The following is a 26,902-nucleotide window of genomic DNA, read 5'->3' as shown; positions in this document are numbered from 1 at the left end:
GTTTGCCCAAAAGATATAGCGTCTACAAAATAGGGAATAGATTTATGGCATTTTTATTATTTTTTTTTTTTTTATTAGTAATGGCGGCGATCTGCAATTTTTAGCGGTACTTCGACATTGTGGCGGGCCAGAACGGAAACTTTTGACCTTTTTTTTGGGACCATTGACATTTATACAGCAATCAGTGCTATAAAAATGCACTGATTACCTTGTAAACATCTCTGGCAGGGAAGGGGTTAACACTAGGGGGCAATCAAGGGGTTAAATGTGTTTCCTAGGGAGAATTTCTAACGGTGGGGGGATGGGACTGCTTGGGGAGGAGACCGATCGCTATTCCTAAGCATTAGGAACAACAGATCTGTCTCCTCACCCCTGACAGAACGGAGATCTGTCTGTTTACATTGACAAATCTCCGTTCTGTCTCTGTCAGGAGCGATCGCGGGTGTACGCCGGACATCGCGGGTGCAAGGCGCACTCAGTAGCTCCTACGTCATGCGGCAGTCGCGCACGTGCCCTATACCCCTTAAAGCGCCTGCCATGCAGGGGGGCAACCTGCCTCCATCAAACGACGGTGGCTGGCCGGCAAGTAGTTAAAGAGGAACTGCAGTCTGCTCACATAATTTGTAATAAAAACATCTTTGCCATTCTAAAGCTTCCCTCCAACCACTTTGCATATTATTTTAAATATACTGTGATTCTGTACTTGCAAAATATGCTGCAGAAATCTCCCTCCACTATGTCTGGCTGTAGCCATTTTAACTGTGGGCAGCTAAAACTGCTATCTGTTCACTTCATGGATTTACACAGAGGCACGCCTCCAGCTCTGCAGCTCTGATTGGCCCTCTTATGACTCATCCCCCCACCCTTCCTGGCAAACTCTCACTAGAGTGGGGGAGAGAGCTATCCATGATGTCATAAGCCTAGGCTTTTTACTAGACAAGAAACAGGAAGTGGGCTTTATATTGTATTTAATGGCAGAAAAAAAAATGTTTTACTATCCAAAGTTAAAACAACAAGGGCAGAAGATTTAAAGCGGTTGTATACCTGCTGGCTTTTTTTTTTTTTCCTACACCTGCAAGGGAAAAGGCATAATGAGCTAGTATGCACAGCATACTAGCTCATTATGAGATACTTACCTTAGAACGAGGCACCGGCATCTCACCCTGTCCACGCCGAGGGAGCTGACATTTCCCCTTGCAGTCAGCGGCTCATTGCGAGGGGAATATGTACGGTATAGGAGATATTTTTTTTACCTACAGGTAAGCCTTATTATAGGCTTACCTGTAGGTAAAAGTTAAAAAAAAGGTATACAACTGCTTTAATAGATGGAAAGTTGAAAAAATGACTGAAGGTCCACTTTAAGTACTAAAAGCACCTCCCCCACAGTTAATAAGCACTCCCTAGGAACTAATTTAATCCTTTGTTCACCCCTGATGGTAACCCCTTCCCTGCCAGTGTCATTAGTACAGTAACTGCATATTTTTAGCTGATCATTGTATTAGTGTCACTGGTCCCCAAAAAAGTGTCAAAAGTGTCAGTTAAGTGTCCGACTTGTCCCGCCACAATATCACAGTTCCTCTATAAGACGCTGATCGCCGCCATTACTAGTAAAAAACAAAAATAAATAAATAAAAATAGCCCATAGTTTGTAGACGCTGTAATTTTTGAGCAAACCAATCAATATACACTTATTGGGATTTTTTACCAAAATATGTAGCAGAATACATTTTGGCCTAAATTGATGAGGAAAATAGATTTTTTAAATTTTTTTATTGGATGTGTTTTAGAGCAGAAAGTAAAGAATATTGTTTTTTTTTTTTCAAAATTGTCAGTAGTTCTTTGTTTCTAACGCAAAACATAAAAACCGCAGAGGTGATCAAATATCACCAAAAGAAAGCTCTATTTGTGGGAAAAAAGAACATACATTTCATTTGGGTACAGCGTCACACGACTGCACAATTGTCAGTTAAAGTAACGCAGTGCCGTATCACAAAAAATCGCCTGGTCAGGAATAGGGATGAGCTCGATGTTCGGGTCGAACACAAGTTCGACTCGAACATCGGGTGTTCGCCGTTTGCCGAAGAGCGAACATTATGGGACATTCGCCCCATAATGCACCCGACCTGCATGCTTTGGCCAATCACGGCGTGCTCTGCTAAGAGAGAAATAATTGGCCAAAGGCAGGGTGGAGTGGATAACAAAGCCGTCCTCATCCTCCTCATCCTCTGTCACCCAGGCTCAGAGTAGTTTGCCTTCCAACGCAGCTGCCAAAGCGGCCTATTCCACCGGTTCCTTGTCCACAGTCACTCCTTCTGTAGCTCCACCATGCACAGAGGAGTCCCCAGAATTATTCGACCACAGTGTCGGGTGCATGCTGCTCGAGGATGCGCAGCGATTTGAAGGCTCCGATATTGGTTCCCAGGTTGAGGAAGGGAGTAACGTGAGCCTAGAGAAAGGGGGTGCCCAAGAAGGACAAGAAACTGGCAGTCAAGTTCCCCCAACTGCAGCATACTGCCAAGTTTGCTCCAGTGATGACGAGGGAGGGGATGATGAGGTCACTGACTGTACTTGGGTGCCCGAGAGAAGAGAGGAGGAGGAGGAGGAGTAGGCAGCCGCTTGGGCACCACGTGCTTGACCAGACATATGACGATTTACCATGCAGTCCGTTGGCAACAGCACTTGAAAGACCCACGTCAAAGAAAAAGGCGGAATTCTCCTTGCTCCTCATCTGGGATCTCCAACCCTACTATACCTCCAGTCCTCTCAAAAACCTCCACTGAGAGGAATGAAGATGTAACTATAGGTTTCCCAAGTACTTGCAGCCAATCTGCTAGCGGTACACCACCAATTGATTTTAGAAGGCGAACTTCCCTACCCCAGTTGCTGAACCGTAAAAATAAATTCGATCCCAGCAATTCACATGCTCAGCTTCTAAATGCTAGCTTGGCCAAATTTCTAGCACTGCAACTGCTGCCTTTTCAGCTGGTAGACTCTGCCCCCTTTCGTGAATTTGTAGAATGTGCCGTACCTCAGTGGCAGGTTCCAAAACGCCATTTCTTTTCACGGAAGGCCATTCCGGCTCTCTACCGGCATGTGGAAGGCAATGTTTTGGCCTTGTAGGACAGGGGGGTCAGCAGTAAGGTTCATATTACCCCTGACTCATGGTCCAGCAGGCATGGGCAGGGATGGTACCTTTCCTTCACGGCGCACTGGGTAACTGCTGGCAGCTGGAAAGGATGCAGGACAGGATTCAGTGTTGTTGGAGCTTGTTCCGCCACCACGCCTCCAAAATGCTAGTGGTGATTCTGCCACAGCTCTCTCCTCCACCCCCTCCTCTTCTTCTTCTATGACCTCTTCTGCAGATTTGTCCTCTGAACCAGCGGTGCTCCATAAGCGTTCAAGGGGCTAAGCAAGCAGTCGGGCTAAAAGATGCCATGCGGTGCTTGAGTTGGTCTGCCTAGGGGGCAGGAGCCACACTGGGGCAGAGATTCTGTCAGTTTTGCAGGGGCAGGCTCAGAGGTGGTTGACGCCACGCCAGTTTCGGCCAGGAATGGTTGTATGCGACAATGGCACCAACCATCTCTCCGTCTTCCGACAGGAACACTTGAGTGCCATCGCTATCACCCCTTATGCCCCGTACACACGGTCGGACATTGATCGGACATTCCGACAACAAAATCCTAGGATTTTTTCAGACGGATGTTGGCTCAAACTTGTCTTGCATACACACAGTCACACAAAGTTGTCGAAAATTTGATCATTCTGAACGCGGTGACGTAAAACACGTACGTCGGGACTATAAACAGGGGAGTAGCCAATAGCTTTCATCTTTTTATTTATTCTGAGCATGCGTGGCACTTTGTGCGTCGGATTTGTGTACACACGATCGGAATTTCCGACAACGGATTTTGTTGTCGGAAAATTTTATAGCCTGCTCTCAAACTTTGTGTGTCGGAAAATCCAATGGAAAATGTGTGATGGAGCCCACACACGGTCGGAATTTCCGACAACAAGGTCCTATCACACATTTTCCGTCGGAAAATCCGACCGTGTGTACAGGGCATTAGAGAACTTAAAAAGCTGAGTCACCACTCTCGGATCATCCCTCCTTGGAAACTTGGAATTCGAGAGACAGTTGTTCCATTCCTGCTCGTGTCTACCAACATCCTTTGGGGCTTGCGGCCAACAAGACACCACCTTGTCTGGACACTACGGGAGTTTCTCCCTATGCCTTTCTGACGAACTGCCATATGGTATGTGCGTCCTACGGATCCGGTATCCGGCCCAATTTTTTTGCCCCTGTTTAACGGGGGCATGTAATTAAAATTTTTCGGCTAATATTTCAATGCAGGGCCCGTTCCTGCGCCCAACAAGAGTAACTGTGAGGGCTTACAGTTTTCTGACACCACCACCCAAGGCCCAATTTTTCTGCCCCTCTTTAACAGGGGCATGTAATTACAATTTTTACTATAATATTTCACAGCAGGGCCCGTTCATGCGCCCAACAAGAGTAACTGTGAGGGCTTACAGTGTTCTGGTACCATCAACACCTAAGGCCCAATTTTCTGCATAGTATATAGGGCAGGCTGTATAGTATATATACGGCTGTTCAGACTATATAGTGCCTGGGGCCCTGGGGGACCCCCACGCCATTTTTAAAAAATGTGGGTGTGGGGTTCCCCTTAATATTCATACCAGACCTAAAAGGCCTGGTATGGATTTTGGGGGTGACATCCACAGCATTGTTTATTTGGTATTTTTGGTATTTTTCCTATATTGCCGGTATCCAGCAATACATTACAGCCACGAGCAGTTTTATATTACATTTTTTCCTTTAGAAATGTAGTTTTGCTGTGGCACTGTTATAAACATGGGAAAGATGCGCTACTTTACAGGCATACTAAGGACAACCCCTAGGCACGATATTTAAGGGAATATTTAATTTCTATTGTTTCACTATAAGCATTATTAAAATCACTACTCCTGAAAAAACTTCAGTTTTGAAAACTTTTTTTGGATTGATACATGTCCCCTGGGGCAGGAACCAGGTCCCCAAACACTTTTTATGGCAATAACTTGCATATAAGCCTTTAAAATTAGCACTTTTGATTTTTCACATTCCTGTCCCATAGACTTTACCAGTGTTTGCACAAATGTTTTGCCTATTCGCATGTTCTGCTGCGAACCGAACCGGGGGGTGTTCAGGTTATCCCTAGTCAGGAAGGGGGTGAAACTTTCGAGGCGGAAGTGGTTAAAGTTCATGTGTGTGTAAAGGCAGGTGTCCTAATACTTTTGGTTATATAATGTGTGTGTGTGTGTATATATATATATATATATATATATATATATATATAGAATATCCTACAGCTGGCCTTACATGGACCTTTTTTTTTTTCTATAAGACAGCGGACTGATCAAAAAAAGACTAAAAAACTGAAAAGATTCCTCCATCCATACAGATGAGGTGGATAGGAGAATCTGCCCTGCTCTGTTATTGGATTCTGACAGTGGAAACTCTTCTACTGTCAGAATACACTGATCAGTGCTGCAGTTGATTAACTGCAGCACTGATCAAACAAAATGTTTCCAACAATCCTGTTGATGCAGCAGGGATCTAATAACTGATTTACTGGCTCACAAACTGAATTTCGATCCATGAACTCACGCATCCCAATCCAGGCCCCCTTGGTGAAATAAAGCATACTTTTTATAGCACCTCTGCATCCTGAAATGGGAGATAAAATCACGTGGGTATCAAAATGCAACACAGGCTCCTCAAAAAAAGAGCCTAGAGCACATAGCAGACCTACGACTTAGTAATCATAGGATTGGTATAATACTCACTGGTATAGCTAATCTGAGTGATACCATCACTCCTAGAGTAGCTGCACTTATGCTGGCCATACACTATATGAAAAATTGGGCAAACCCATTTTCGAAAAATGAACATTCGGCCGTGAGCGCAAACGATGGTGCCATCGCGTAATGACCAATAAATTGTTCAGTGGACATAAATAAATACATTTTTTGTTCTTTTTTTTTTTACATATACCTAGTGCAGACAGTTCGGACGGGAAACACATTAACCTTTCAATTTATCGTTCGTTCGGCATAACATTTCCAATCTTGTCCTTTGTTTTTTCGGCTCAAAAACGTCCAAACGATTATCGATTTTGTGCCCATTAACTGGCCGAAAAACGAACGAACGGTCTAAATGACCGAATTTCGGCCGATTTTTCGTATAGTGTATGGCCAGCATTAATCTCTCCTGCCTACAGACTTATTTCATAAATTAAGCTAAATGGTATTCTAAGCATTTGTGGTCAAATCTGAAAATGTGTCTGTCACCCAAATAGCTAAATAGATGGATACACAGATAGAGATTTATTCTTGCTAATTATGTACCATATGTCAGCATGTTGATGGGTACTAGTATGGAGGTAAATTCAGAGTGAACACAGACGGTAAACTAAAAATGGAACAAAACTGACATAAATGATTCAGAAATGCTAAATAAAGGAGAGAAAGAAATCAAAGGGGTGTAAACAAACAACAGGTTGTAACATTCTGGGAATGGGTAAAAAAAGCAGACATCCCTCATTATGTCTGCAATGATTAACATATGTTGTTAATTGCCAGGCCGGTACAAATTGCTATTATCTTGCCAGCCGCTGCAAGATCATGATCATACAGCAGACTGCAGAGGAGGAGCATAATAGATCTGAAAATAGAAGACATGTGTGATATAAATGTATGCAGCCAAAAGAGAATCTATTTTTATATGTTCTAAATATATATGTAAATATGGTTGGCTTTGTGCAGAAAATGTCTTGCGTGCCTGTCAGTATTTAATCAATCTTGTTTTTTTGATAGTGATAGATTGGAGACAGTGGTTTTGATTATTAATAGGGAATGGGTTGCCATGTTTGCTTATTATGGGGAAGCACTGTTTTTCGCTTAGTAATGGTGACAACTTACTGTCAATTATTTTCAGTATGTGTTTATTTCAATTATTATACATCCTAGAATGTGTCCTTTAAGGGATGTGTACTGGAGTAATACCACAGCTGCACTACATATTCTCTCTTTATTTTTGTACACCCTAGGGCCTTAGTTGCTTTTGGAACTTGACATTGAGTGCTTCTTCTTATTTTATTGTAACAAGTACTGTATTCCCAAGTCCTTTTATAGCTCTGTTTCTCCAACCTTACATTATCATATGCTGTTTAGCTGCTCTGTATTATGTCACTATCCTGCTGAGTTTAAATAAATCTACATAATTTAGTGTCATTACCAAAAGCAGAAATGCATAGGGAAGGGAAAGGGTAGACTCTCCTTCATCCACTCTCAGACATCATTATGCTATTCCCTTGCAGGAAGGGTGTTTTAAGGTAGGTTGCGAAGGGCTTCTGTGCAGGAGCACTTCATACTCAAGGGCTGAGAATTCATTCCAGTAATATTTGCCATGGGTGGAACTGGAATGAAAAAAGGTCCATATTCTTAATCTTGTTTATTTTGGCTATGTACAACTTTGTGGAGGGAGGGAAGTTTTTTGCAAAGCTCTGGATAACTCTTGTTTGCTTTGATTAGTTGGGGGAGGACTGATATCTTGTAAGTTCTAATTGATCTGGAAAGATGATGTAAAATAAATAATGCTGGGCCATTTGAAATCCGAAAGTCCATAATTTTTTTAATAATGTGCCGAACCTCCAACCAAAAGGGTTGGAGTGCATGTCAAGCTCAGAAGATGTGCTAGACCAGGCCGTCTTCATAGCATCATGGTAAGGAAATGCCATCAGCACACCAAGGATTCCTCGAAAGGGTCCAAAGTTTTATTTTCCGAGGTCAAATGATAAATATACAGCAACGTTTCGGAGCCACGCAGGGCCCCTTTATCAGGCAAATGCGTCACTTGCCTGATGAATGGGCCCTGCGTGGCTACTAAACATTGCTGTATATTTATCATGTGACCACGGAATAATGCTTTGCACCCTTTAGATGACTCCTTGGTGTGTTGATGACATTTCTTCACTTTGAGTATCCACAATTTCCAGCCTATGGTCATTACAGCACCAAGCATCACTGAATAGCCAATTATCTTGAATGTGTGCGTGGGGAACATTGCGTTTGGATTTAATAGCGTCATGGTCCCCTGGGCAAAGTAAGGGACATGGGCCTCTACCAGCTTGCCCCAATTTACACACCTACTCTCAAAAATTAAAGTATTAAAAACATATATTTATTAGTACTTTCAATAAAATCAGTTTTAAACAATAAGAAAACATGCCATAAATCAAAGACTAATCAATACAAAGGGCACAGTACAGAGGGGGAGGCAGAAGGGCTCAGTATGGTGGGGGGTGTCAGGAAGGCACAATAGAGGTTCCTGGGCCATCCCGAGACCCTTTTTTCAGGCACTTTAGTGCTAAAAATAGCGCCTGTAAAGTGCCTGAAAAAAGCTTCATCTGCAATCCCAGTGTGAAAGCCTGAGTGCTTTAACACTGGGGTGCTGGGCTGGCAGGATGTCAAAAAAAGTCCTGCAAGCAGCATCTTTGAGGCGCTTTAGGAGTGATGTATACACCGCTCCTAAAGCACCCCTGCCCATTGAAATCAATGGGCAGCGCCGGCAAAGCGCCTCGGCAGCGGCGCTTAGCAGGCACTGTATGTATTATGATTTCTCAATTTTGTTTTTGGGTTTCTATATGCTTTAAGTCGGGTTTCTCATTACTCAACATATAATATAATATATAATTGTTTTGAAGACTTGGATTTTCTGGTTTATTAAATTTGGTGTTATTGCTCTCATTCTCTCATACTGGTCACCAGAAGTTCAATATGGCACCTCATGGCAAAGAACTCTCTGAGGATCTGAAAAAAAAGAATTGTTGCTCTACATAAAGATGGCCTAGGCTATAAGAAGATTGCCAAGATCCTTTTTTCAGGCGCTTTAGCGCTAAAAATAGCGCCTGTAAAGCGCCTGAAAAAAGCCTCATCTGCAATCCCAGTGTGAAAGCCTGAGTGCTTTCACACTGGGGCGCTGGGCTGGCAGGATGTAAAAAAAAGTCCTGCAAGCAGCATCTTTGAGGCGCTTTAGGATTGATGTATACACAGCTCCTAAAGCACCCCTGCCCATTGAAATCAATAGGCAGCGCCGGCAAAGCGCCTCGGCAGTGGCGCTTAGCAGGCACTGTATGTTATTATGATTTCTCAATTTTGTTTTTAGGTTTATATATGCTTTAAGTCGGGTTTCTCATTACTCAACATATAATATAATATATAATTGTTTTGAAGACTTGGATTTTCTGGTTTATTTTTTAAAGAACAATATACATTTTTGTACAGGACTTTATAAAACCTTTATGTACAGTGGGGCAAAAAAGTATTTAGTGAGCCACCAATTGTGCAAGTTCTCCCACTTAAAAAGATGAGAGAGGCCTGTAATTGTCATCATAGGTATACCTCAACTATGAGAGACAAAATGTGGAAACAAATCCAGACAATCACATTGTCTGATTTTTGAAAGAATTTATTTGCAAATTATGGTGGAAAATAAGTATTTGGTCACCTACAAACAAGCAAGATTTCTGGCTCTCACAGACCTGTATCTTCTTCTTTAAGAGGCTCCTCTGTCCTCCACTCATTACCTGTATTAATGGCACCTGTTTGAGGTTGTGGACAGGTGTCTTTTATACTGATAAGTTCAAACAGTCACACTCCAAACTCCACTATGGTGAAGACCAAAGAGCTGTCGAAGCACACCAGAAACAAAATTGTAGACCTGCACCAGGCTGGGAAGACTGAATCTGCAATAGGCAAGCAGCTTGGTGTGAAGAAATCAACTGTGGGAGCAATAATTAGAAAATAGAAAACATACAAGACCACTGATAATCTCCCTCGATCTGGGGCTTCACGCAAGATCTCACCCCGTGGGGTAAAAATGATCACAAGAACGGTGAGCAAAAATCCCAGAACCACACGGGGGGACCTAGTGAATGACCTGCAGAGAGCTGGGACCAACGTAACAAAGGCTACCATCAGTAACACACTACGCCGCCAGGGACTCAGATCCTGCAGTGCCAGACGTGTCCCCCTGCTTAAGCCAGTACATGTCCGGGCCCATCTGAGGTTTGCTAGAGAGCATTTGGATAATCCAGAAGAGGATTGGGAGAATGTCATATGGTCAGATGAAACCAAAGTAGAACTGTTTGGTAGAAACACAACTCGTCGTGTTTGGAGGAGAGAGAATTCTGAGTTGCAACCAAAGAACACCATACCTACTGTGAAGCATGGGGGTGGCAACATCATGCTTTGGGGCTGTTTCTCTGCAAAGGGAACAGGACGACTGATCCGTGTACATGAAAGAATGAATGGGGCCATGTATCATGAGATTTTGAGTGCAAACCTCCTCCCATCAGCAAAGGCATTGAAGATGAAACGTGGCTGGGTCTTTAAGCATGACAATGATCCCAAACACACCGCCCGGGCAACGAAGGAGTGGCTTCGTAAGAAGCATTTCAAGGTCCTGGAGTGGCCTAGCCAGTCCCTAGATCTCAACCCCATAGAAAACCTTTGGAGGGAGTTGACCAGTGCTGCCCAGCGACAGTCCCAAAACATCACTGCTCTAGAGGAGATCTGCATGGAGGAATGGGCCAACATACCAGCAACAGTGTGTGACGACCTTGTGAAGACTTACAGAAAACGTTTGACCTCTCTCATTGTCAACAAATGATATATAACAAAGTATTGAGATGAACTTTTGATATTGACAAAATACTTATTTTCCACCAAAATTTGCAAATAAAGCCCTCATGGCTGCAGCTGCCCAACTCCACTGCCCGTGACATCACAGTCCTTACCACTGGCTCTGCACCCATCCCAGACCGCACACTCCCTGGCCTCACACACCGGTGGATCCCTCCTGAAGACTTGCCCGGCAGTACTAGCTCCTGCTGTTCTCCTTGACTCCTCTCTGTGCCTCCTGTCCAGATCCTTCATGCGTTCTTGAATGGATCCTTCCTGCACTGAGCCCCAGGCCCAAGGTCACCCCCCTCCCTCAGACTGGGGAGCTGCCTTAAAGGCCCCTACAGCTAGTACTCCATCCTCAGTTCTTCCACCGACAACAACAACCCAGCTGGGCTGACCCTAGGTATTTAAGGAGGCCTGCCCCCTGCCAATCCAGATTGGGGATTGGTCAGGGCTTCTTAGAACACCCCAAGCAGCCCCACCTCTCCTCTTCTCTTCTAGAATCCTGTAGAAGCCAGAGGGAGGTAACCAAGAAGTGATGCTGTCTGTGAGTCACCAGCCTACTTTAAGCCACTCCCAGCCCACACAGATCAAAACAAAACAGGCCTAGCTTCCAGCTAGGCCCGCCTAAATTTACCTGCACTTACCAAAAATCTCACTTCTAGCTCCTGCCTAAGTAGAGGGTGCAACATCTTTTTCGGACAATTCTCTGTAAACCCTAGAGATGGTTGTGCGTGAAAATCCCAGTAGATCAGCAATTTTTGAAATACTCAGGCCAGCCCATCTGGCACCAACAACCATGCCACATTCAAATTCACTTAAATCCCCTTTGTTCCCTATTCTGATGCTCGGTTTGAACTTCAACAAGTCATCTTCACCACATCTAGATGCCTAAATGCATTGAATTTCTGCCATGCGATTGGCTGATTAGCAATTTGTGTTACAAAGCAATTGAACAGGTATACCTAATGAAGTGGACGGTGAGTGCATATGGCTGTATAGAGAGCTGTTTTTTTGCATAATATGGAATCACTCTGCAGGCAATCTGAAGAAAAGGAACCTATGATCTACTATGTAGGTTGAAATATGCAAGTCCAAGGGCATCTATGTTACAAACACAAGGCATGGTACATCATCAATATAATATTCTATTTACCTACCTCTGCAATCATTCTGGGACTGGAGGACACCAAGGATGGATAGGGGGACCCATTCTCCATAAGACAATTGGGATGGGATACCTGCTGCATACTCTGTATTCTATGGTCCACAGAGGCAATCCACTGAAAGCTTTTAGTTGTATTAGAATGGGCAGATTTACAGAAAATTCATGTTCCGGTCAACCAGCTCACTCATTACTAGGGGTATGTAACAGTATGTTGTCTTCATGATTACCAAAAGGATATTATTGAAGTTATGCAGTCAAGACTGTCATTTCAAAGGTGACACCCTGCTGAGAGGTTGCTGCAAATAATAATGGAAGAAATTAAGCCAGAGATTGGAAATAACTGGTTTGGAACACTGGGGCACACACAAGTAGTGTTACAGAGAATATGATATGTTGTTAGTAGTCAATATAGTTGAAAATGCATGCACATATTATTATCTGGAACCAGTGGCAGCTGGTGCTCAATTTTCCTGGGGGGGGCAGGCCGTGGTCCCCACCCAGCCATGCCACCTCCCAGCCAGCCTTCCACCCCCCGCGCTCGATCGATTGCTGCTTCCCCCCACCCCCCTCGCTCGATTGATCAGCGCTTTGCTCGCCCGTTGCCCGCCAGACCCCTCACCAGCCCTGCACTTACCCCATCCAGGTCGCGGCTTTGGCGGCTTCCCCCCCACGTCTCCTCCCGAGTCCTGGCGCTCGCTTCTCCTCCCGGCCAATCAGTACTTAGGACTTGTGGCCAATCGGGTCTTAGGACCGGCTTCCTGATTGGCCGGGAGAAGAAACATGAAGACATTAGTGCATATAGTATTTCGCTAATTTCACACAACTGGGGGGGCTCAGAGCACAGAGCCCACCCTTTTTGAAGCCAATTAGAGCCTCAGGCTCTTATCATGTGCTTCAGAAAAAGAAAAAAAAACATTAAAATCCATGCATCCAGTGCCCTGCATGTAGATTAGGGGCCGGGTGCATAGATTAGGGGTGCGGCCCCTGCGCCCCGTATGAGCGGTCGCCACTGCCTGGAACTAGTTATGTTTAGTTGTTTATTTACTAAAGGCGAATAAGCTCTTCAGTTTATAAGGGAATCAGGAATTTTCCCTTACCTTAGTCAGGGAGGTGAAGCTCTGCAGCAAACATGCAAAAATCTGTTTTTTTCCGCTCTTCTTCATGCACATGATTGGGTTTTCTTTGAAAATCGAATTGTCACTAATTGTCTCTAAGCTGGGGGAAAATTCCCTGGAAAAGTGAACAGCCTATTGCTTATAGTAAATCAAACCCCATAGTGTTGGTGCTTTTATATAACTTTTTGCCCTTCAATTCCCAATGCTAAACAGTCAGATTGACCCCTTTCATACTGAGGCAGTTTTCAGGCATTTTAGCACTGCAAATAGCGCCTGTAAAGCGCCTGAAAACTACCTCTCATGCTGCCCCAATGTGAAAGGCAGAGTGCTTTCACACTGGGATGGTGCGCTTGCGGGAAGGAAAAAAAGTCCTGCAAGCAGCATCTTTGGGGTGGTGTATACTCCGCTCCTACACCGTCCCTGGCCATTGAAATGAATGGGCAGCGCTTTGGAAGCACTGCAACACGGGCTCTTTTAACCCTTTGTTAACCCCTTCTTGGGGGTTAAAAGCACCCAGTGGCCGAAAAAATGCCGCTTAAACAGGGGTAAAGCGCTGCTAAATCTAGCTGCACTTTACCACTAATGGACCTGCCGCCCGTGTGAAAGGGGTATAAAGGTAGAGAGTGTGTACTGATGAGCATGGGATGGCATTAACTCACTATGAGCAAGGTTGGATTTCTATTTTCTCCTGGAAAAAAAGGTATGTTTTCTATGGGTCTATACTGAAGTAGTACTCAGGAAAAATAAGTTTACTGTAGGGTCATGTTATATGCAGATGTTGTTAAAGAATATGTTACCCCAGCATTTCATATTCCTGATATGTGTCTGCTGTACTATGGATTTTTATGAAAAGCTATCCAATTCTCTTTGTATTGTTGTCTTTGTATGAAATACCTGATGATCTTGCCAGTCCCTCGGTTTTCCAAAAAAAAAAGCTGACCACATTAGGCATGGGAGCACAGCAAGGTCAGTTTTCTGGCTGTGCTAGGGACTCAACCTGCTCTCCTCCAATAATCAGTCTTGTCCTGACATGCCCCCACCCCCTGCAATGCTATTCACTGGGAAGTCCAGTGTGTGCTGCTGTTTCTCCTCCCCCAGCTCGCTGAGCTCCTTAGGCAGCTGAGAGCAGAAATTATTTGATCACTTATAAAAAAGGGGATAAAGGGTATTCACAAAGTTTTTTTTATATGTATACACAAATGTTTTGCCTTTCATTTCTATTTTAAGCTGGATTGGTTGTTTTACAAGGTGAGGGTTCACATATACTTTAACCCCTATTATCCTGGGAGGATTTCACATGGCCACCTCTCAGGATCGCGCCGTGCTCCAGCAAGCTCTGTCACTGGACACAGTTGATGACAGATCACTGTACCGGCCTGCTGCCAGTACCATGTGATTGCTGCGGCCAATCGCAGAAGATCACGTGACAATTGTACACAATGAATGGCTTTGTTTCATGCCATTCATGCGTATTTTTGTAATGAGCAATGTGATTGGTCACAGTAATCACATAGTACAGACAGAGCCAATCACAGCTCATATGTACAATGTGATTAGCTGTGGCCAATCACATCTAATCACAATAATAAAAAATGAATGGATAGCTTTCATTCAGTAAAAATGGTTGATTATAACTGTAAAATTCAGTTATTAGCAATCATATTGTGAAAAACAAAATCTTGATCACCTCACCAGAGTAGTACAGTGTTACAATGGTAACACTGTATTGCTCTAGTCCAGTGGTTCTTAACTCCTGTCCTCAGGACCGACTAACAGGCCAGGTTTGCAAGATAACTGTAATACATTACAGGCGATATCATTTGCTGCTCGCTGATTGCAGTATTAGTCTGCATCCCCACAAGACAATACTTAATATTTGCCCTGTTATTGGGTCCTGAGGACAGGAGTTGAGATCCATTGCTCTAGACACTGTATGTAAAATAAAAATGTAATAAAATAGAATTGAAAAAAATATATGTATATGTATATATTTTTTTACATAGTGTCACCAGTCAGTGTCCCTGCTTACCACCACACCAGTTGTATGATAAAGCTGTACTGCAATGGTGACAGTATGGAAAACATTTTTTAAAATTGTGACAAAAACATTTTTTAACCACTTGTTGAAAGGTGAGCATTCACCTTTTAACCACTAGTCCTGACTATTATCTAATTATCAAATAATAATTACCTTATCATCGGCCGATTCCGTTGCTCTCATAACCAAATATCTCTATGCATAGGAGACAGCGTATATAAATAATTGACACAACACAGATTGCTTCATACACTGTTCCGTTTATTATGGCTCAGACAGGTTGTTAAGTATAAATGAAAGATGGGCGTCACCATCTTCCACCAATAAGGGGTACATTTTCAATATTTCCTTTTAACATGCATTCAACCAATCATAGTCATTTACTAACTCTTTACATCTTTGTATCTAAGCAAACTCATTATGTCACATTAGGTCACCTAAAAACTCCAGACATTATGTCACCTAAAACTAAAACTCATGACCAACAAGTAAGTTCCTTATTTCTGGTTTCGATTTCAACACACATCATCACAACTTTACAGTTGAACTTTGCCCTCAATATATGCAGCAATTTATTTTGGTGCTGATTACTTAATTTCAGTAACTCTTTAAACATTTATAATTTCACCCTCTTTTTACCAAAATCCCATTATCAAATTTTATTTTAACCCCAAACTTTTAGGGAAATCTTTTGTAATTATCAGCAACATGGGCCTAATAACCTCTACTCCCAAAATAAGAGAACACAATATCCCATGAGATAACCATCTCTGTGTGTACATTTTAAACAAACTTAGATACTTTACTAAACAAATAATACCTTGTGCATTCATTAAACACAATACCATACCACTTTCTCATTCCACATTCATTGGGCATTACATTCATTCTCCATTTAGAAATGTTTCCATATTTTCCCCTCTAACACCTTTTCCCATATTTTTTATCAAATCCATACATCATCCAAATGTATATTTTTTCTTTTTGTTACTTAATACATAAATTACACAACCTTAACTTACTTCCCATTTTCTTTCTTAACCACCATTTCTTTGGCGTAATGCCTGGAACACATAGCCTGGAACACATACTTCCCCTATAATCTTAAAATTGTGTTAAACTAAAGTCTTATCATTTATAAATCCACAAACATTGATAAACTGCTTAAACACAATTAAAAACTATTTGCACAAATAACCATCCCCTTGTTTTGTAACAGGTAATGTCCTTGTGCAATGCCAAGTTGCCATTTCTTTCATTTCAATATCAACAAATGGGCCCATCGACACAATTACTTTTCCAAACATACAATCTATTTTTCATAATTAATCTTGAACAACATATTTTTCCTACATATAACACCACTCTAGGCTATTCTACAAAACTATAATGCCATTTATTGAACTCTTCAGAGCCCAGGGAAATGATATCAATCCGAAATATAGTACATTTGTTAATGTTGAAAAATACCTTCCAAACCTTCAACCTGTGAGGATAGGCAACTGCACAATTAAAACCATTCATTAAAGTCAGACTCTAACTGGAATAATGAAAATACCCCAGCTACAAATTAAAATGTTACTCTTAAAAATTTATATTTTGCAATTATCTTAACCCCTTTTAATCTACTTAATTATCTGATCAGATTCCTCAAAAGAGGACATTTGGTACCAGCAAATACATGTAATTTAGTAGTGACGTCACGTTCTCCATATACGATTCCAATTAACAGTGCATTGGGCATGGGCTTAATATGTGCCCAACACATTCCATGAACATACGAACAGTAGTTGCAACCTTTCAACAATAAACATGTAATAAAACATACTTTAAATCCATATAGATAACTTCTCTTAACTAAACCCTTCTCAACATTCACTCTCCATTCCAGCAAGTCTGAATATGGGATTCAAATATAGCAATATGCATTCTCGAGTAATACACATAACAATGAAGTGCACCCATAAATTAAAATTTATAAGAATCTATTTTATCATATCATGTACTTTAAAAATTCAAATTCTATTATTAATTATATAGAACAAAGATGGCAATATTATATGTGTTAAAACTAAGTGTTTACTCATTTAAAAATAAGTAATAATATTATATTCAATGTCAAGTTCCCCTTTTCTTATTTTCAATATTAATACATAGGCTTACATGTATAACTCAAAATTTCTCAATATCTACTACGTAGTTTGAGACTGGCTGCAAAAATTAACTTCCTCATATTAAACTGAAGCTTCATTTTGTCTTTTGACTTTTGTAACTCGGTAAACTTAATTATTCTCAACCCTGGCTAGTTTTAATTTCTAATACACTTCTTGTTTTTCCATACTTTAGACAGAAATTAAAAATGCGAGCATACAAACAAATATATCTTTGCAATGCAATCATATCATGCAACTACGTCCTGAAAGTTGCACACCCAAAACATTCTCCTAATTCCAGTTAACATTCTAGGATCTGGACAGTCCTTAACGATCTCACGTAATTCCTGACCATTCCTTGCTTCAAGTATACTTCATAATCTATCAAAATATGGATAAGATAAATTCTAGACGGAGCAACAGCAAACATGGACTCTTGCCAGGAATGGTATGCTCCGCCATTAATGTCCCCTTTAAACCTTGAATGTAATGTCACTTCCTGTTTTTAAACCTATGTAATTTCTGAGTGTCTTGCCTCTGTGCTGTATGGCATCGATTTGTAGATTGAAAATCTTCATCAGACATATCGGTAGCATACTCATTTACCTCCGATAACGGATTAGCTGCAGACACAATGGGGTTGATTTACAAAGTCAAATTTACTGTGCACTTTTGAAAGTGCAGGTGCACTCTGCAAGTGCAGTTGCTCCAGAGCTTAGTAAATGAGGGAGAGCTCTGCTGGCTTCCATCATCCAATCATCTGCAAACAAAAATGCATTTTTTTTAATTTTACTTGCATGTGATTGGTTGTTCTTTGTAAAGTGAAGCTTTACCTCATTTACTAAGTTCTGGGGCAACTGCACTTGCAGAGTGCACCTGCACTTTCAACAGTGCACAGTCTATTTGCCTTTAGTAAATCAACCCCAGTGTTCCCAAGCTTCTAGATGTGAGCTCTACCTGGCCTAGGAGAACTTTTCCACTGAAACCCCAAGACTCCCATACTCCCTGAGTTTTCTTGGCTGCTCTTTTTGATTTAATTTAACTTTTATTAATAAATAACTCTTCTCATACTTTTCCTTCAAATCTTAACTTACATTACCCTCTACAATGTAGGGTGTTTTCATTAAAACACCTTTTAACTCACTTACTTTATCCTTACCACAATGTAAGGTGTTTTCATTAAAACACTCCCTTTCATTACACAACCCCCCAGCACACCTAACACCTTCGTTTGCAACCTTTACCATTCTATGCTTTTACCTTCAAAGAGTCATCAAAGCACTTTAAACATGTATTTAAACAATTAAACTTCTTGCAAGCAATTTAAGCACTTTTACTCTATAATTCTATAAACAAATATTCGTAAAGGGGAGACTTTCCCCATAAACTATTATACTTTTACTGTACTGACTGGTCCATTAATATTCATTTTCTTTATATACTGTATATCTGTTTTATTCTCTTGAGATATTTGTTGACACTCAGTAAGAATATAAATATTAGTTTCTACCCCTGTTAGAATGCATTGGTGACTGTGGTAACTTAAGCAAAGAAGCTTTCTCTTGTTTAACCATTAACATATCCCTTCGAATTCTCCGTGTAACTCCGGTTATAATTTTTTTGTATAATACTTAAAGCTTTAAGTTTACATCGCATAGCCAAAATCCCTTTGTCCCATATGCACCACAGCAACATCAGTTTCCTTAATTTTCTTAGTCTTTTTAATACCTTAATTGATGACCTACCCACATTTAAGATTTTCTCCATACCTTCTTTCATACTTAAAGAAAACTTAGCAGATTTTATAAACATACATGCAAAAATACTTACCACTCTCACGATATTTGGGTGTGAACAAGGGAAATTCCTAATTTACTTTGTCCCTATTTCTGACTAAAATACCTAGCAAAAGCTTCAAAAGCTACCAATGGGCGTGTACACTTTTCTACAGTGTTCCTGGAACGCTTAAAGCTAACCTGGGCACAACATCATAGAAGCTCCAGGCTGCTACAACAAACATGCAAGTAATCTCTACCAACCAGTAATCACAAGTTTCTACAATGCTACCAGTAAAGTAATACTAGTTATATGCACACACTTCAAGTACTTCCAAAGCACCTGACCTGAGGCGTTTGTCCTATAAGGGTGGGCAACCCAGGTGAAACTTAGGAATTAACTAATTCTGTCACCAAATCGGCTTGCACCCTCCCAAACAAAAATACTCAAGAAAAAAACAGTTCTCCTCTATTAATTTAAGTCCCTATTAAATGTAATCTATATTAAAAATATTATCTAATTACCTGAGTATTTGAAATTTTGACAACACTGAAAGGTGCGCCTTCACCTTTAACCACTAGTCCTGACTCTTATCTAATTATCAAATAATAATTACCTTATCATCGGCCGATTCCGTTGCTCATATACCCAAATATCTCTATGCATAGGGGACAGCGTATATAAATAATTGACACAACACAGATTGCTTCATACACTGTTCCGATTTAGTATGGCTCAGACAGGATGTTTAGTATAAATGAAAGATGGGCTTCACCAACAATCTTCCACCAATAAGAGGTACATGTTCAAATGACAAATTTCCTTTTAACATGCATTCAACCAATCATAGTCATTTACTAACTCTTTACATCTTTGTATCTAACCAAACTCATTATGTCACCTAAAAACTCCAGACATTATGTCACCTAAAACTAAAACTCATGACCAACACGTAAGTTCCTTATTTCTGGTTTCGAATTCAACACAAGCTCACTTCTTAACCACTTCAGCCCCGGTTTTACCCCCTTCCTGACCAGAGCACTTTTTACAATTTGGCACTGCGTCGCTTTAACTGGTAAATTGCACGGTCATGTAATGCTGTACCCAAACGAAATTTGCGTCTTTTTTCCCCACAAATAGAGCTTTCTTTTGGTGCTATTTGATCACCTCTGTGGTTTTAATTTTTTGCTTTATAAACAAAAAAAGAGCATCAATTTTGAAAAAAAAAAACAATATTTTTAAATTTTTTTCTATAATAAATATCTCCAAAAATGTTTTTTTTTTTTTAATTTCTTCATCAGTTTAGGCCAATATATATTCTTCTACATATTTTTGGTAAAAAAAAATCACAATAAGCATATATTGATTGGTTTGCGCAAACGTTATAGCGTCTACAAACTATGGGAAAGATTTATGGCATTTTTATTATTATTAATTTTTTTACTAGTAATGGCGGTGATCTGTGATTTTTAGCGGTATTGCGACAGACCAGACACTTTTGACATATTTTTGGGACCACTGACATTTATACAGCGATCAGTGCTATAAAAATGCACTGATTACTGTATAAATGTCACTGATAGGGAAGGGGTTAACACTAGGGGGCGTTCAATGGGTTAAATGTGTGTTCCCTCAGTGTGTTATAACTGTATGGGGATAGGACTGAGTAGGAGAGGAGGCATTTTGCTGTTCCTACTTACTAGGAACAAATGAGATGTCTCCTCTCCTCTTACAGAACAAGGATTTGTGTGTTTACACACACAAATCCCAGTGCTTGCGTTCGTGCATGCTCTTAAAGGAAACCCCATATGGGTACGGGGTTTCGCGCAGGGGTGCCATTCTGCCCCGTAAATAGACATGAGCAGGTTGGAACCGGTTACACAATAATATATATTTACTTGATCAGTAAAATGATAAACTTAAAGGAGCAGTTGAGCCTTAGATTACAAAACACAAGGGGGGCTTTCTTACATGACTTTCACTTGCCAAGCAGCTGCTGTTGTTATACGGCAGCAGGTCCGCTCTACCGCGTGAATCGCCGTACCTGTACGGTGGCTCGCGGAAGCGCAGTTGCAGGTGGGTGCGCGCCGTCTGTGGCATGCTCTCGCTCCCGCTGCACACTGCGGGAGCGTGCCCGCGAGTCGGGCGAACTCTGTCTGCCAGGGACCCGCGATCGCCTAGTACAGAGGCAGAACGGGAATCTGCCAGTGTAAACAAGCAGATCCCCATTTTGACAGGGGACATGACAGAGATCTTGTGTTCCCAGTAATCGAGAACAGTGATCTCTGTCATGTCCAAGTGAGCCCATCCCACTACAGTTAGAACACACCTAGGGAACACACTTAACCCCTTGATCACCCCATAGTGTTAACCCCTTCCCTGCCAATCTCATTTTTACATTGATTAGTGCATTTTTATAGCACTGATCAATGTAATAATGTCACTGGTCAAAAAAAAGTGTCATTTGGGGTCAGATTTTAACTTTTGCGCAAACCAATCAATATACGCCTATTGCAATTTTTTTAACCAAAAATATGTAGAAGAATATTTAATCGGCCTAAACTGATGAATAAATTTGTTTTTTTATTTATTTTGTTTGGATATTTATTATAGCAAAAAGTAAAACATTTTTTTTTTTTTTTTTTCAAAATTGTTGCTCTTTGTTTATAGCGAAAAAAAAAAAAAGGTGATCAAATACCACCAAAAGAAAGCTTTATTTGTGGGAAAAAAAGGATGTCAATTTTGTTTGGATACAGCATCGAACAACCGCGCAATTGTCAGTTAAAGCGACGCAGTGCCGTATCGCAAAAAATGGCCTGGTCATTAAGGGGGCAAGTCCTTAAGTGGTTAATTTCTTCATTTTCCAAAAAATTGTTACCAAAATGACAACTTTAAAAAACTCTTCATGCTTCTTACTATATACCTTGGACAGTCTACTTTCCAAAAATGGGTCATTTGGGTTATATCTGTACTGTCCTGGCATTTTCAGGCCTCTAGAAATGAAATAGGCTGTCAGTACATCAGGATTGATACATTTTCAGATCTATACCATAGTTTGTGGACTCTATAACTTTCCTACAGGCTAAATAATCTACATTAATTTGGGTTATTTTCACCAAAGAAACATAGCAGAATACAGTTTGGCCTAAATTTATGAAGAAAGATTATTTATTTGCAAAATTTTATAACAGAAACAAAGAAAAACACAGTTTTTCAAAAGTTTCGGCCTTTTTTTCATTTATTAAACAAAAAATAAAAGATAAAAAACCAAGTGGTGATACTACTCTATGATACTACTCTAAGAAAGCTCTATTTGTTTGAAAAAAATGATAAAAATTCATATGGGTACAGTGTTGCATGACCGCACAATTGTCATTCAAATTGTGACAGCGCTAAAAAGCTGAAAATTTGCCTGGGCAGGAAGGGGAAAAAAGTGCCCGGTATTGAAGTAGTTAAATATTCTTGATGTAAGATTAGCAATTTGTTGTCACATGGGTGCCATGTAGATTGTAGGACATTAAACGTAACATGTTTCATATAGGAATTACTTGTATTGCCCCATAAATACCAATTTTGTTTCATGATACAATGGAGAATCAGAGCTAGAAAATAAATGTTAGAATCTGATTGGTGAGTAAGGGGCAATACAATCAGGTTATATTTAAGAATTGTTGATAAATAAGGCCCACCATGTCATGGGTGGGATGGTACACTGATATAGTAAAGCATACTTTGATCAAGTCATGCATGAAAAGTTTGTCATAAACTATACCCACAATTTGCATATCTATACAGTTGTATGAATATATAAATCAGTATAAAAACAGGATTTTACTCCTGTTAGTGCTAAATATATGTTTTATTATTTATTTTATGTATATTTAAATATAATTATATTATGTATAATGTTTTATTATTTCCTTTTTTTTAGTTAATTTATTTCATTGTGTGATATACAGTAAGAGTCTTGTAGGGGTAGTATACAAAATTAGAATTATTAAGTCTCATTCCTGGGCTCTCTGTTTCTCTTAGATTGCCATTTATCAGCAATGACTAAACATGTTATATTTCTTCACTTTTACCTTCTGCTTTATCAACAGTTCCAGAAACCTCAAGAGCATTATCCGCCATTCCGATTTGGAACGGTCCCAAATGGGAGCACAGAGCGTAATATCCGTGCCAACTATCCTGACATGCATAGTTATATGGTGCGCTACAATCAGCGATCGGTGGAGGATGCTCTTGCCAGCTTAAAGGCTGGGTGAGTACTACGATAGGACCCATACCGAAGACCTTGATTGGCTGCATAAAAGCCTTGGCCAATATAATATAGAATTATGTGAAATATGAAATATTTTCACTGTTATTTTAATTGTATTTCCTGATGTTTTCTAGAACCTATGACAATGTAAATGCTTCACATACATGTGGAATCTGAAATGATATAATAATAAAATCTGAAACACAATTAATAACCCATAAACATATTTACTAAATGGCAAATTCTAAGGAACCATCTTTCCATCACCTGCCCAACTGTACAATTAAAACACATATTGTTTAATACAGGGTTCTCCAAACTTTGGCCTAGGAGCCAAATGCAGCCCACTACAAGATTTTTACAGCCCAGATCTGATCTTTAGATCAGTTTTGCCAACCTCCTGAAGTGAAATTTACTGACAAATTTACTGACAAGATGCCCAAATTTTACAAACAGCACCAAATTTGTACTGACATAAATCATGACATTTACTGACAAGATGCCCAAAATTTACAAACAGCACCAATTTTTGTACTGACATAAATCATGACATTTACTGACAGAGCCATATTTTTTAATGACACTCCAAAAAAGTACATAAAATGGCCATTTTAAGCGCAAATATCAAAGATTAACCGCTTGCTGACCAGCCGCCGCAGTTATGCTACGGCAGGTTGGCTTGGCTTCACGAATCGCCGTAGGTGTACGTTGGGCTCCTACATAACTTTCTGTGGGCGCACAAGCTGATTGGCCAGCGGGGGAGCCAGTTAGTGGGTCCGCCGGCCGTCCCAGGATCGTTCCCCGCAGAGACAGAACGGGGATCTGCCGAAGTAAACAAGGCAGATCTCCGTTCTGTTAGGGGATGAACCAGAGATCCTGCCTTCTGCTATGCAAGAAGGTGAATCTGTGGGTTGTCCCAGGCGGCCCATCCCCCATACAGTTAGTAAACACAACCAGGGAACACATTTAACCCCTTGATCGCCCCTGATGTTAACTCCTTCCCTGCTAGTGTCATTAGTACAATGTCAGTGCATATTTTTAGCACTGATCACGGTAATATTGTCACTGGTTCCCAAAAAAGTGTCAAAAATGTCAGTTAGGTGTCCGATCTCTCTGCCGCAATGTCGCAGTCCCGCTAAAAATCGCAGATTTTTTTTTACCAAATAATATGTAGCAGAATACAAATTAGCCTAAATTGATGAATAATTTTTTTACATCTTTTTTTTATTGGGTATGGTTTATAGCAGAAAATAAAAAAATTTTTTTTTTTCAAAATTGTCGGTAATTTTTTTGTTTATAACACAAAAAAGTAAAAAACGCAGGGGTGATCAAATACCACCAAAAGAAAGCTCGATTTGTGTGAAAAAAGTACATTCATTTTATTTGGGTATAGCATCGCACGACCGCGCAATTGTCAGTTAAAGTAATGCAGTGCCGTATCGCAAAAAATAGCCTGGTCGTTAAGGGGTTATATCCTTTCGGGGCTAAAGTGGTTAAGCTATAAACATATGCCTAGTGCTATTAGCAATGTGTTTAAGTTATAAGGGAAGTCAAAAGCCATATTTCTCCATTTCTATGAAGGTCAGGTTAATATTACCCAGCACAGAGTTCCCCTTTACATCAAAGTAGGATTCCCCCCTACAGTGCAAGGGGAACTTTGATGTAAAAGAGAAAGCTGCAGATCATGATGTAAGGAGGAATGCTGCAGACTTTGGTATAAAGGGGAACTCTGATATAAGATGGTCTCTGGTCACCAGAGTCCCCTCTTGTATCAGAATCCACAGAGTTCCCACTTACATCAGGGTCTGCAATGTTTCCCTTTACATTAGAGTCCACCTTGCAATGTAAGGGGAAATCCTGCATATTCTGACGTAAAGGGGAACACCGGAAACGCTGATGTGGGGCTGGGGGGTGGGGGACTCTGGTGACCACAAACCATCTTCCACAGAGTGGGGGTCATTGATATAAGGGTGAACCTTTATATCAGTGCCCCTTCCCCCCTTGCCTTACTGTATTCTCTCCCCTCATATCAGTGACCCTCCCCTCAGACTGGCCTGGCGGTGCTGTCACTGACCTCTTCTCAGGTGCACTGTGCAGGGCTCAGTCAGAAGGTCCTCTCCAGGCTCCAGCTTAGCGACCCTGTTTTCATCATATATTCTCTTTTTTCCACAATCAACACACGTCTGATTTCTCCCGTGACCCCAGTCCCAGCGGTGCTCCCGCTCTTGACTCCTTTCCAGGCTCCCCCCTCACCACATGATACAAGAGATGGTTAGAGATTGTTGACATGATACAAGAGATGGTTAGAGGCTGCGGACAGGATAAAGGAGATGGTTAGAGATTGTGAACATGATACAAGAGATAGTTAGAGACTATGGAGGACAGGATACAAGAAATGATTAGAGATTGCAGACATGAGAGGGGGTGATGGAGCCAGGTGGTGGGGGTGGATGGAGAAGGGGGGACAGAGATGGGAGGAGGGGGAGGTGGAAGTAAGGATAGAGCCAGGTAGACAGAAGAGAGGGGGGATGCAACCAGGTGGAGGGGAGGACAAAACCAGGTGGACAGAAGAGAGGGGTGAATGCAGACAGGTGGAGGGGATGGATGGAAGAGAAGGGGGAACAGAGCCGGGAGGAGGGGTCACGCTCCAGTGATAAGGTCATCCCGGACCTTAAATTTAACCTGTAAATGGGCTAAATTTACAGATTGTTCGTAAATTTATGGACGATTGGCAACCCTACTTCAGATCAGCATACACTCTTAAATTCTTCCCAATATCCACAACTTCCCCTCTGGTCTTCAGCGCAGCTTCCCCTGGCTGCTCTGTCATTGTTCTGTCATTGGTTGCTAGGACCACTGGTGCCAGTACCTGTATCACCTGCTGGTGGGACTGTGCTTCCCAGAGTGGATAGTTGTAGTTTCTCTGTCCAACAGCAGGTGTCTCCCAGCAGCCAGCAGGTCGCAGTAATCAAGTTCCACCTAATGCTGGCTGCTGGGAGGGTATTTAGAACCTCCCCTTCTAGTGCCTTCCAGTGTTTTACTCTATTTTACTATTACTATACCTTTTCTTTCTCCATTCTTTGAGAGCTGTCATCACAAACCGTGGCTGGTGTACACACTGCTATGCTAAGCTTGCATTGACTGCAGTGTTACTGGAAACAAAGAATGAGAACAAGGAAGGTATCTACCCCTACATATCTGTTCAATTCAGTAGTTGCAGTGTCAAGAGCCATAAACTATTTCTCAACTGCACTCATACAGTATACTCTATAGAGAATCAGATCACTAACTGCTTGAAACAGACAACCCCTGCATGGTTTAGCTAAGACTATCCCTAAATACCATGTTATTCCAGCTATGGAATGTAGAATGAATCTAGAGGGCCTTCCTGGCCTGCACATTTTTGCAGTGTACCTGAGCTCATGCAGAGGAATTTTGCTTCTGGCTGTTTGTGATCTGTCTCTGCCAGATTACATGACTGCAGCCTAGAGCCATCATTTTTAACTCCGCACATTCAAGACTGAATGTAAACAAAGCAGTTCTGGCCCAAGACTGTTATGCTAACTCTCAAAGCTTAGGGAAAGAAAAGGGAAGGGATAAGGTTTTGTTTACACTGGTGGCAGAGGGGTAGCAAAGTTGGTTGAGTTG

At 41.2% G+C, this 26,902-nt stretch overlaps 1 protein-coding gene across 1 annotated transcript in view; it reads left to right on the top strand.

Moving 5' to 3' along the window:
* The window catches only part of GRIN2C (glutamate ionotropic receptor NMDA type subunit 2C), a 247,775-nt gene that overhangs the window by 164,698 nt on the left and 56,175 nt on the right, over positions 1-26,902 (top strand). The window contains exon 9 of the mRNA XM_073608159.1: positions 23,094-23,254. Coding sequence (XP_073464260.1) covers positions 23,094-23,254 — 161 coding nt within the window. The remainder of the gene's footprint in view (positions 1-23,093; positions 23,255-26,902) is intronic.

This window comes from Aquarana catesbeiana, linkage group LG12 (assembly GCF_042186555.1).
Source record: "Aquarana catesbeiana isolate 2022-GZ linkage group LG12, ASM4218655v1, whole genome shotgun sequence".
NCBI lineage: Eukaryota > Metazoa > Chordata > Amphibia > Anura > Ranidae > Aquarana > Aquarana catesbeiana.
This window is presented reverse-complemented; position numbering and strand designations above follow the sequence as displayed.